General features: G+C 40.3%; 1 protein-coding gene across 2 annotated transcripts in view; it reads left to right on the top strand.

Moving 5' to 3' along the window:
* NTRK2 (neurotrophic tyrosine kinase, receptor, type 2) overlaps window positions 1-12,775 on the top strand; it is a 709,069-nt gene that overhangs the window by 517,940 nt on the left and 178,354 nt on the right. For both annotated transcript variants that reach the window (XM_006902202.1, XM_006902201.1), the window contains one exon: window positions 4,458-4,630. In XM_006902202.1, the coding sequence (XP_006902264.1) occupies window positions 4,458-4,630 (173 nt within the window). The remainder of the gene's footprint in view (window positions 1-4,457; window positions 4,631-12,775) is intronic.

Raw genomic sequence — 12,775 nt, forward strand, 5'->3', positions numbered from 1 at the left:
AGTGCGATTGGCACAGGACAGAGCGGAGTTTAGGGCTGTTGTACATAGGGTCGCTATGAGTCGCAGGCGACTCGACAACACATAACAACAACAACCAAAAGAATTGTGCTTTAAATCTGAGAGAACATCCATCAACAGTCCTGTGGAGCACAGGTTCCCTATGACATTTAGAGGATTGTCTGCTAAGATAGTACCACTTGATGGTTGCTGGTGATAAAAGGACAAATGGTGAGTCCCATCACTAGATTTCTTTAATGATACATTCAAAACATTAAAGTGATCCTGAACCAAGTCATGATGTTTTCAATTGCTTCCTGTGAATCTGAAATTTGCACAATGAATAAGACAGACCAGAAAGGAGTCAATGCCTTTGAACTGTGATTTTGGCAAAGAGTGTGGAATATTCCATGAATAGCCAAAAGAACAAACAAATCTGTCCTGGAGGAAGTGAAATCGGGTTGCTCCTTAGAGACAAAGAAGGCAAAACTTCATCTCATATACTTTAGGAATGCTGTTCGGAGGGGCTATTATTGTTATGTCCTGTCAAGTTAGAACCAACTCATAACTGACTCTCTAGACAGTTTTCACAGGCAAATTGCACAGGAAGAGATGGACCATCTTTCTCTCCTGGAGCAGCTGGTGGGTGTGAACCTCATGCCTTTGAATTTGTGGCATTATTCGTTATCACTAAAGTATCAGAACTCCAGAAAGGGCTAGTCTTTGGGGAAATATATCATGCTTGGAAAGGAAGAGAGTCAGAGAAAGAGAGGAAACCCCTCTATGAGGGAGATTGACACAGTAATTGCAACAAGGGCCTTGAGAATAACAGATATTATGATGATGGGACAAAATAGGACAAAGTTCAGATCTGTGGTCAGAGGATTTCTGTGAGTTGTAGTTGACTTGATGGTATCTGTTGTTGTTAAATATTGTCCAATCAAGTATGATCATAGTGACCTTATGAACAAGGGATCTGAACTATGTCCTATCTTGTCCCTGACACATTTGAGTCTACCGCATAGACACTATCAATCCATATTGTTGAGAGTCTTCTCCTTTGCTGACCCTCCACCTTTACAAGCATGGTGTCTTTTTCCAAGGAAAAGCCTCTCCTAATAACATGTCCAAAGTAAGGAAAACGAAGCTTCACCATCTTTGCCTCCAAGGAGAACAAATTAAAAAAATTGACATAAGAATCAACTGCCTCTGGCCTATCAACACCACCTATAATTTCTGTCTCTTTGAGTGTGGTCACGAACAAGCCGAGAACTTTCCATCCTGATGAAGGCAATTAGTGAACTTGCTAGAGTCTCTGGAGAGTGTAATAGCAATTATTTTGTAAAAGTACTAAAACCATCACTATCCTAATATATTTTGTTCTCACCTGAGCCAGCTTCTGCCTGTTCTTCAGTGCTGTTCTGTGCACAGAGCAGCACTGGGTCAGTAGACTGAGCAATGAAAGCTCATACTGTGGTGGACTTGGTGATGAGTCCCCAGTTGCTCAGCAGGAGTGAACTCTCCTAGCTGCTGGAAACATTTTCTTTTCTCAGGACAACCCAACATTTCTACTTAAGGACACAGTCTTTTCTTAGCATAATTAGCATCTAAGAGATAATTGGTAAGTAGTGGTCCAGCGGTAGAATTCTTACCTTCCATGCAGAAGACTCAAGTTTGATTCCAAGCTAATGCACCTCACCTGTAGCCCCCACTTAGTATTGGAGACTTGTGTGCTGCTATCATGCTTAACTGATGTCAGTGAGACTTCAGACTAAAATGGACTAGGAAGAATGTTTGCTGATCTACTTCTGGAAGTCAGCCAAGGAAAACCCAGTGGATCACAATAGAACTGTGGACCTGCACCTGATGATGGGAATTGCAGTGTTTTGTTCTGTTGTATACGGAGCCACCATCAATAGGGGATGAGCTCTATAGAAGCTAAAAAAAAAGTCAAGGTGTCAGAGAGATGATTTCCTTACAGAAACTTTGAGAGGAAATCTACTTCTTTGTTATTTCCAGCTTTAGAGGAAATGTTATATACCATGGAACTGGAAGAAACTCTTAACTGACCCTGCAGCAGATTCCAGGGGCTGTATAGTCACACAGGACGAGATTGCCTATCTTTCTTTCAAGGAAGCAGCTGGCAGATTCAGACTGTGTACTTTCAGATTGACAATACAGCTCCTTACCAATAGGCCACCTATTTTCTTACTAGTTCCATACTCCTTGGCTCATAATCTCTTCTCCCTTCTTTAAAGCCAGTACTATAATATCGCTTTTTAATTGACCTCCACTTCTGTTTTTTTGTCTGTGGTCTCTAAATCTGACAATTCTATCCCTTTCTTATGAGGACCTTGGGCCTTCCCAGATAATTCAGGATAATCTGCCCATCTTAAAATTCTTAATCATCTTCAAAGGGCTTTTATCCATGCCAAGTAACACATCCCTAGGCTCTGGAAATTAGGATGTAAACATAGGTGGGAACCTAACACACCAGTAGACCATGACTAGGAAGGACTTTAGAGAATGAGGGAACTGTATGGTCCACTATCATTTAGCCAATTGCAGATTGATTGCTTGATTTTTTTTTTATTAAGATGGAAGTGCAGGATTCCAGAGAAGTGCCAAGAAATTAATCTGGATTGGGAGGCAGGGAAGTCAGGTCATGCCGAGAATGTGTGATTTATATCTATTTTCTCACATGTACATGAGAACAAGACCTGGGTTTGTTTCTTCTTTGATGTCATCATTGTGTAGCTAAAGTAACTGGCTCAAGGTATGTGTTCCATATATGCATGTGGCATCCACAGCTGCAGCTTTGCTCTGCCTTTTACACCATGATAGCAGAGTGTATTAATCAGAGGACTAAAGAGCCAAGAGACCATCCTGTGTCATCCTAGGCTACTTGGTCTAGGCAATGTGACTGGTTTCCTGCAGCCCACTGGGCAGGGAAAATTTTTTGGGCCACAATGGATGTGGGTACAATTTGGAGACAGGCTTTTTTAAAGAGTTACCTAAAATTGGCAAAAGGATCATGGTTGCAGTGAGGTTAGATGAGACCTTATATTCTTCTTTCTACTGAATATTTCCATAATATAACGTATTAAAATGGTAGAGGAGCAGAAGTGAGATGCCCATTGTTGTTGTCATGTGCTGTCAAGTCAATTAGTACTCATAGTGACCCTGTAAACAACAGATCTTAACCCTCCCCTATTCCATACAATCACCACCGTTTCTGATATACTTGAGTCAACTTTTACAGTCACTTTATAAATCCATCATATCATGTTAAGAGTCTTCCTCTCCTTCGCTGACCTTTCCTAGCCTAATATCCTTTTTCAAGGACTGACAGCTCCTCCTCACACAAACTCAAAGTATGTGAGGGGAAGCTTCACCATCCTTGCCTCCAAGGAGCATCCTGCTTGCATTTGCTTTAATATAGTCTTATTTGTCCTTTGGAAGTCCATAGGGTATTCAGTGATCTTTTCCAGGACCACAACTCAAGGCATCTATTCATCTGTCATTCTTAGTCTTTGTCCAACTTTTAGATGCACAGCAAGAAGGATAATGCTTGTAGCATCATAGAAAGCCAAACAGATACCAGAAGGGGGAGAAAGTAATGTCAATAATTAGATCCAGAACCAAAACCCAATTATTGTTAAGTTGATTACAAATCATGGAGATTCAGCATGTGACATCATAGGATTGTGCTCAAAGGATTTTGAGGGTTGGCTTCTCAATAGTTTTCTAGGTCTTTTTCTGAGATGTACTGGATGAGCTCTCTGAGCCCCTCTGATCTCTCAATTAGCAGCTGAGTACAGAATGGGTTAAAAAGGATGAAGACAAAAAGGTTTACAATGTGTAATATAATGAGAGAACACGTGAGGAGGTGCTTCATAAACTATTATCTCCATCTGCCTGTAAGAGACTTGTTGTTTACAGTTGAGTTGAAATTGGCCCTCAGTTGACTGACTCTTCAGTGGGTTTCCATGGATCAAGTGGTGGTTTTAAATTTTATACCTTGGCTTCGCAGTGCAATTCCTTATTACTAAACCACCAGAGCTCCCTTTGTAGAAAACTATTGTTGTTATACACTGTCGAGTCAGAACTGACCTATACCTGACCCTCCAGTGGGTTTTCAGGGGCCGTTTAATTCATGAGAAGAGATTGTTCATTTTTTTTCTCATGGAGCAGCTGGTGGATTCGAACCACATGCCTTTGGGTTGGCAGTGTAGCTTCTTACCATTAGGCCACCTAAACTCCCTTTATAAGACTATGCTTTCATACAAAGTCTTTCCTTTGGCCTTGTGCCATTTTTCAATCTTTAGTGCCAAAACCAAACTTAATTTCTTTCCCATTAGGATCTTTAGGGCCCACAGAAGTAATTCCTTCTTGATTCAGCTTTCTCTGTAAAGACCTCCATTTAAGGAGTGTGGTTTCCTCTCTCTGCCCCTCCTCAGACCCTGAAGGATGCCAGTGACAATGCACGCAAGGACTTTCACCGTGAAGCCGAGCTGCTGACCAACCTGCAGCATGAGCACATCGTCAAGTTCTATGGTGTCTGTGTGGAGGGAGACCCACTCATTATGGTCTTTGAGTACATGAAGCACGGGGACCTCAACAAGTTCCTCAGGTATGGGACATGTGGAAAGTGGGTGGTGAATAAAACAGGAACCAGGCCCTCAGGGCTGAGGCATCCTGAATGTCAAGATATAGAAATCCTAGGAAGGACAAAGGTCAGAGTCTCCTTCCCTGCAGGCTTTCATGGTCACCATAACAACATATGATTATGTATTATTGTCATGACAGAAGTCTAGAGTGAAGGTTGTACAGGTGGAGTGGACTTCGGGGGAGGGATTGTATAACAACGAAAGAATTTTTCTTTTACTTTTCAAAGAGAAGAGCAAATTGGGGGAGGGGTGGACAGGGAGAAAAGTACAACAATGAATGAATGAAAGTTCTAAGTCTCTGTAAACTTTCATTAAAATTAATTTTAACCCACCCTCCAAAACAAATAAAAAAACCAACAAATGCCATAGGTAAAGGAACAAAAAGTCACAGCATTGTTTATTCTCCTTCCTAAGCTAACTACATTATTTGAATTATTTAGTCTGCATTTATTTTTGACATTCAGAGAAAAACGGCACACAGTGGCCTGGAGGCTATTCATAGTCTTGTCAGGATTGAAGATGGAGTGGATGGCTATTTTTTATTTTTAAGCATAATAACATGGAAGTTAGACTAGTGGGTTATTTTTTTCTCTGAAAGCCTTAAAGAGTTGGTTTTACTCCAACACTTCCATGGGAGAAGAAGGATGAGCAATCTCCTCTCATGCAATTTACTATCTCTGAAAACCCACTGGATGGTCAGCTATGATTCAGTTTCTACTTGGCGACAATAAGTTGAGTTGAAATACTAAGGTGGCATATGCATTTGAGATGGAACTTAGAGGATCTGTAGGAATTTGTTAAGTAGATGCGAGACAAAGAACAGATAGAATTCAGGGTTACAGAAAAATCAAATAACTTAGGAACTAAAGTGTCACAACAAAAAAAATTGGTCAGATGAGAGTGAAAAATTTAAAGTTGACAGCCTATGGGATGCACTGGGGGTAGGGGAAGTGAGGAAGTAGTTAGGGAGAAAGAGAAGATAGAAAGGTGAGCTAGGGTCAATCAGGAGGAGTTCTAGACTGGTATTTCATTCTGTGGGCAAAACCTATTTCTTGGAAACTTTCAAGTGATTTTTCAGACATATGTTATAAAATAATAGCTCGACAAGAATAGAGAAGTGGTCACCAGAAGAGGCAAAAACAGGAGGACCACATGGAAGGTTCTTTACATATACCAGCCTAGAAGAGGGCTTGGGTAGATCAGGGCTGGAGCAGCAAAAATGAAGAGGTAGACAGAAATGGAGAGGCAGAAATGAAGTGTGTTGAAACAGAAAGAACAGGATTCAGCAGAGATGGAACTGAGGACAGTAAAGGATGACTTCATTATAACTTCCATTAAATGTGAACATTTTCATGGATGGTGATATTATTTGTTAGAATTTGGAAACTAAAACGAGAAGCATGTTTAGGAGAGGAAAGTAATTATATTTCTTGCAGGTTAAATTTATGGTTTCTTAAAGGAAAATCTGAAGGAGATATAGGAGAGGCAAGAGCATTAGCTTGGAGCTCAGGAGCTAATAGAACTTGACTATTTTATAGATTTAGGAGGAATGTCATTTACAGATTCAAGAGGTTCATTTATAGGTTCAAGATTCAGAAGGAAAGAGAGTGATTTCTTAGGAAATGAAGAATGAGAGGAAAGGAAGACCAAAATGAGACCCCTGAGGAAAATCCATGTCTAAGAGGTAGGCAGAGGAAGATACACAGGAAGATGAAATAGTGTCCCCAGGGGCAGAAGGATTCAGAGGGGATGGTGTTGTGGTAATCAAAAGCCTGAGTGAGTTTCCAGATAGAAAGGTGGTTAGCATCTTTTGAAGAGTAATACTTTCTTGTAGGTAGAAAAAAAAGTTCAGCATGGATTTGGTGCTTTGGTAAGAAAGAGGCAGCCTGGGATTGGCTAAGGAGGGAGTGGGCAATGAGAAAGTAAAGATATGCATGTTGTTGTTATTGTTGTTAGGTGCCATTGAGTACAACACATAGTGACCCGATAAACAAAAGACCTGAACCTAGATCTGTCTTACACCATCCTCACACTTCCTGACACACAAGAGATCTTCTGCAACAAGTGCTTCAAGTCTTCCTCACTTTCAACAAGTAAGGTTGTATCATTTTCATAACACAGGTTATTGAAGAGTCTCCCTTAGGATGGGCCATATAATTCCTAAATAAAAGAATCTTGAGAACCCTATGAACACTAAACAAAGAAGATAGTTATTGTAGTGTAGTGGTAAAACCCAGATTGGAAGTCAGTTGAAATGAGGAAAATCAGTAACAAATATCATTCAAGAATTGGTACATGGAATGTTCACAGCTTGAGTGTTGGGAAACTGGATCTTGTTAAAAAGGAAATGGAATGCATGGATATTGACATACTAGGCATTAGTGAGATGTGGACCAGCTATGGCCACTTTGAATCAGATAATCATATGAAATACTATGCAGGGAATGAAAAATAGAAGAAGAATGATGTTGTATTCAGAATCAAAAAGTCAACTTCAAATTCTATCCTGAAATGCAATGTTGTGAGCAATAGGATAATATCCATATGCATACAAGGTAGACCTATTAACACACTATTATTCAAATATATGCTCCTGCATCTAGTGCCAAAGAGGAAGAAATTGAGAATTTTTACCAAATTTTGAAGCCTGAAATTGGCCAAGCATGCAGTTATAGTGCATTAATGAGAGTTGGTGAGTGGAAAGCAAAAGTAAGAGACAGTGAAGAAGGAACAGTAGTTGGAAAATATGGGCTTGACGAATAAGCAAAGCACTCCTTAAAAATAGAAAAACGGTAGGAGGCATTTCACTCCCTGACTTAAAATCCTACTACACTGCGGTGGTAGTCAAGACAGCATGGTACTGGTACGATGACAGACACATAGATCAATGGAATAGAATTGAAAACCCGGAAATCAGCCCATCTATTTATGGGCAATTGATTTTTGACAAAGAGATGAAATCAGTTAGGTGGGGAAATGACAGCCTTTTAAACAAATGGTGTTGGCAAAATTGGAAAACTATCTGCAGAAGAATTAAACAAGATCTCCACCTCACTCCATATACAAAAACCAACTCAAGGTGGATCATGGACCTAGGACTAAAACCAAGGACTGTAAACTTCATTCAAGAAAAGCTTGGAAAAACTTTAGTAGTCCTAATCCACAACATAAAGAGTCTTCCCAGTATTCTGAAAAATTTACAACCAGGAGAAGATAAAATAGATGAATGGGACCTTCTAAGAATCAAATCCCTATGCACATCCAGAAACTTCTCTAACAGGGTAAAAAGGGAAGCCACAGACTGGGAAAAAGTTTTTGGTAATGACATGTCAGACAAGGGACTTATATCTAGAATTTATAAAATACTCGAGCACCACAACAAGATAAAGGAGAATAATCCAATTGAAAAATGGACACAGGATATGAACAGACACTTCACCAAGGAAGACATTCAGATGGCCAACAAGCACATGAAGAAATGTTCAAATCCCTAGCCTTGAGAGAGATGCAAATCAAGACAACCATGAGATATCATCTCACTCCAGTAAGACTAGCAAAATTTAACAGAACAGCAAGCAACAAATGCTGGCGAGGTTGTGGAGAGACTGGAACCCTTATTCACTGTTGGTCGGAGTGTAAAATGGTGCAACCACTGTGGAAAGCATTGTGGCGCTTCCTCAAAAAGTTGCAAATAAAGATACCATTTGACCCAGCAATTCTACTACTAGGAATATACCCTAAAGAGATCATAAATGACATCCAAGTAGATATATGTATACCCATGTTTATTGCGGCTTTGTTTACAATAGCAAGGAGTTGGAAACAACCTAAATGCCCATCAACAAACGAATGGGTAGAGAAGCTGTGGTATATTCGCACAATGGAATACTATGCTGCATTGAAGAACAAGGAACTCATGCAATATTATTCAAAATGGGTGACCCTGGAGGACATTATGCTGAGTGAGGTATCTCAGTCACAATGGGACAAATGCTATATGGTGCCACTGTTGTAGAATGAGGCTGGCATTAGGGTGGGGTAAGACTGAGAAAAACTGGATGAAATATGTTTACGGCATTGAAGTCTATGGGGGAGAGAATAGTCTAAAAGTATTATATTTTAGGGCATTATTTTTATCGTAGGAGTACGCAACGAGGGTTGCAGAGTGGATTATATTTGGGGGTAGGGGGTATTGTGTACCAATGAGGGAGTTTTTCTTTTGCTTTTCAAGGAGAGGAGCAAACGGGGCGTGGGGGAGGGGGAGGGGTTTGTGTGGGGAGAAGGGTGCAACAATGAATGAATGGAATTCCAAAATCTCTGTAGATGTTCATGGAAATGAAAAATAAACAAACTAAATTTAAAAAAAAAATATGGGCTTGGTGATAGAAAAGAAGCTGAATTTTGACTGAATTTTGTATTTGCAATGCTTTATTTATTGCAAATACTTTTTCTAAAAGACACAAAAGATGACATTACATGTGGATTTGTTGAAGCTCAATATCAGCAGTCTTAACTAGGCCAGGGGCTGACTGTGGGTCAGATTATCAGTTACTCATATGTGAGTTCAAATTGAGGTCGAAGAAAATGAAATTAAGTCTACAGGAATCAAGAAATGATCTTGAATCAATTCCATTGGAATACCATAATCATCTAAAGAATAAGTTTGAGGCATTGAAACCAATGATAAAGGACCAGATGAATTGTGGGATGGTATCAAGGATATCATCCATGAAGAAAGCAAAAGGAGATCGGCACATAGACAATTTATTCAACAATTTGGGCACAAAAAAGGAGATAGTAAATACTTCGGTGGATTCAGGTTCAAGAATAGGTCTTTATTTTAGGATGAAGAATTCAATTGTTTGAGGACATGGAAAAGATTCAGGGGTTAGATCTTAGCTGAAACTTTCTTGAAGGGTCAAGATCACAGATGAAGACTTTAATTTTTTAAAGGAAGCGCTAGCTCAGAAACAGGAAAAATGAGTAGAAATACTTATGTTTTATCTAGAGAGAATGGAGACTGCATGGTGTACTGATCATGAGGGGAGGAAGCATGGACTAGAGGGATTCAGAAGCATGGCTAAGGTTTGGAACAGCAGTAATGGAATGCCAAAAAGTATCTAGATATTTAGTCAAGATCCTTTTAGCAATGTTGAGTCCTCTGATTGTTTAGTGGGGAAGGAGTCACTATGCCAAATCAAAGGCAGGAGGTGACATGACAATGCCATGACATGTACATGACAATGTCAGCAATAACAACATCAGAGATTGTTGTTGTTGTCGTTATGTGCTGTTGAGTCGCCTGCGACTCATAGCGACCCTATGTACAACAGCCCTAAACTCTGCTCTGTCCTGTGCCAATCACACTGTCTCTGACACTCCCAACCAAATTATCCCAATCACTGAATCAATCCACCTCATAGAGGGCCTTCCTCTCCTGCGCCGTCCCTCCACCCTCCCAAGCATGATGTCCCTCTCCAAGGACCGGTCTCTCCTCACAACATGTCCAAAGTATGTTAGACGGAGCCTCAGAATCCTTGCCTCCAAGGAGCCACCCAGTTTAACCCTTTCCAGAACAAATCTGTTTGTTTTCCTAGCAGTACATGGTATTCTCAATACTCTTCTCCAGCACCACAGCTCAAAGGCATCAATTCTCCTTCTATCCTCCTTGGTCATTGTCCAACTTTGTCCCAGAGAGCAGATGTCTACAACATCATAAGAGTGTTCAGGATCCCATGAACATGAGATGGGAAGATTTTGTTGGGTGTGATAGATACAACAGTTCTGAACATGTTAATGGAGAGGGTAGGGAAATAAAAGAAAGTTAGAGCCAAAGTATTCAGTGGACTGTGAAGTTTCTTAGAATAAATTAAAAAAAAATTTGAACAGAGAAGACAGCTCCCTTCTATCAGGTCTCAAAGCCCTGACTGTATGCATTTATTGGTTCACTTGTAAATATTTACTGAGTACTTGCCATTTGCTGGACACTGGGAATACAGCAGGAATGAAAACAGTCCTACAACCTTCCTCACATCAGTTCCATTCTAATAGAAAACACACAATGAGAATATAAAAGACAAGTAATGTCACATGGATTAGTTACTGCTGCAATCAAGAAAAAGTATAGCAAGGGGAGGAGACAGACAATGGATGACAGTTTTCGATATGATGACTTTGAAGGTCTTTCTAAAGAAGTGACACTGATCAGAGACCTGGACGTAAGGAGGTAGTTAACTGTGTGGTTACTTGGGGCCAGAGTAGCATGAGGAAGAGATTGTAAAGCAAAGACTACAGACTGGGTCTGTGTGAAAGCAAAGAAATAAGCAGGGGAGTGGGGTAGAGAGTTGCAGGAGAAGAGAAAGCAGGAGTAGCCATGGGCCAATACCTAAGAGCCTTTTATGTCTGAGTGAACCGTTAGAACTTTATTTGAGAATGGAAAGAAAAGTCTGAGGGTCAATAGATCAGAAGATCTATGTGAAAAGGATGGAGTCAAAAGATCATGTCTTTGAAAGGATGTAGGTGAAACAACATTTGACAGGATGCCTCAGGATTAACACAAGCCAGAAGCATGTTACTATGGGGACAACTTCAACTTGTAGAGTTAGTAGCAAGTAGGATCATTGGAAGAAATAAAATTCTCAGCCAAGACAAGACCTGTAGGATGTCTTTGGCCTATTCCATGGGGATCATGTCAGTTGGATCAATAGCCTGATTGAGTTTCAGTTCAATTGTGGTCTCATTGTAAGTCTATCCCTCAGGTGGGAGTTAGAGGAACTAGGAGGAACCACAAGCTAGGGCAAGGGAGAATCAGCTTAGTGTGAAGAAAAGAAAACTTTCTTTGAAAAGTAACAGTATCTTACATTATGTAACATATTAATTTTATAATTTTTTACATATAAAGTTCATATACATTGTGTTTCATCTATGTATGTTTTCTCATGCATTCCTCCATTCACACTGTTTCACATTATCATTACCAAACATTGTATTTTATAAAGTTAATCACACTGATCCATTCCCATCATTACCCCACCTTTTCAGGTCCCCCGTGGATCTTCACTAATTCCTTCAACCCCACACTCTGACCATTAAACTCCGCAGCCTCAAGATTTACATTCCCACCCTCAGACCCCTCCTCCCTCTTCTTCCCGCTTTGGACTTTTGTTTTATTTAAATCCAGCTTCAATTCTTGAAGAAATCTCTGGGGAAATCATCTGCTTTTTGGCTTCACTTTCCTTGCCTGCTAAGGGGGTACAGTAATGTCCACATGCAGACCTAGTGTGAGGACTGCTGTGATAGGAGGTGTCCAGTGATGTAGTCTCCACCACTCTTCTTCTCTGCCATATTGTCCTTTGTATCATGGCATGGAACTCCAGGGAAGTTATTGTCTTTGTGTTATGGTTATACATAAACCTCGAGACATTCATGAAGAAGCTTCACCTATCTGCTGGCAGATTTTAACACTGTGTAGTTTAGTAAGCTGTCAATCACCAGGAGAACAACAGGAGGGGCTACTGCTGTTTTGAGAACTGTGACCATGTGGTTTGGGCTGTCTGAGCTATTTCTTTTTCCAGCTCCAGCCTCATGGGTGCACATACAATTTAGTTCTCCTCTAAGATTGAACTGCATTCTCTACTTTCTTACAGAATTAAGGGCAGAATGCCAAATGAGGAAGGTCAAGGTAAGATTAGAAATATGGAGCAAATCCTGGCATTCAGAGATAATCACCCTAAGACAGTGCCTTGTGTCCACAAACATTCTCTTGTTCATAGGTGGTAGCACAGAAGCTGATGATAGCTTTTGACCATCAGATCCAGATCTTGACAGATCTAATATGAAATGTGCAAAAAAGAAGAAATTGCTCAGAGTAGAGATATTTTTCTCTTGATCATATACCCCAGCCTCCTTCCTTAATTAAAAAACATGCTTTCCAAAACTGTAGTCTAGTAAATCCAATGTACTCACTAGGATGGGAGGGAGCTCAGGCTGTGTGTATGTGTAACTTAATTCTTGCACTTTGTGCCCAGGCAGACTCTCCCTGGCTTTCCTTCCTTCCTTCCTCCCTTCCTTCCTTCCTTCCTTCCTTCCTTCCTTCCTTCCTTCCTTCC

Source organism: Elephantulus edwardii, unplaced genomic scaffold (assembly GCF_000299155.1).
Source record: "Elephantulus edwardii isolate Elephantulus edwardi_28Jun2011 unplaced genomic scaffold, EleEdw1.0 scaffold00381, whole genome shotgun sequence".
NCBI lineage: Eukaryota > Metazoa > Chordata > Mammalia > Macroscelidea > Macroscelididae > Elephantulus > Elephantulus edwardii.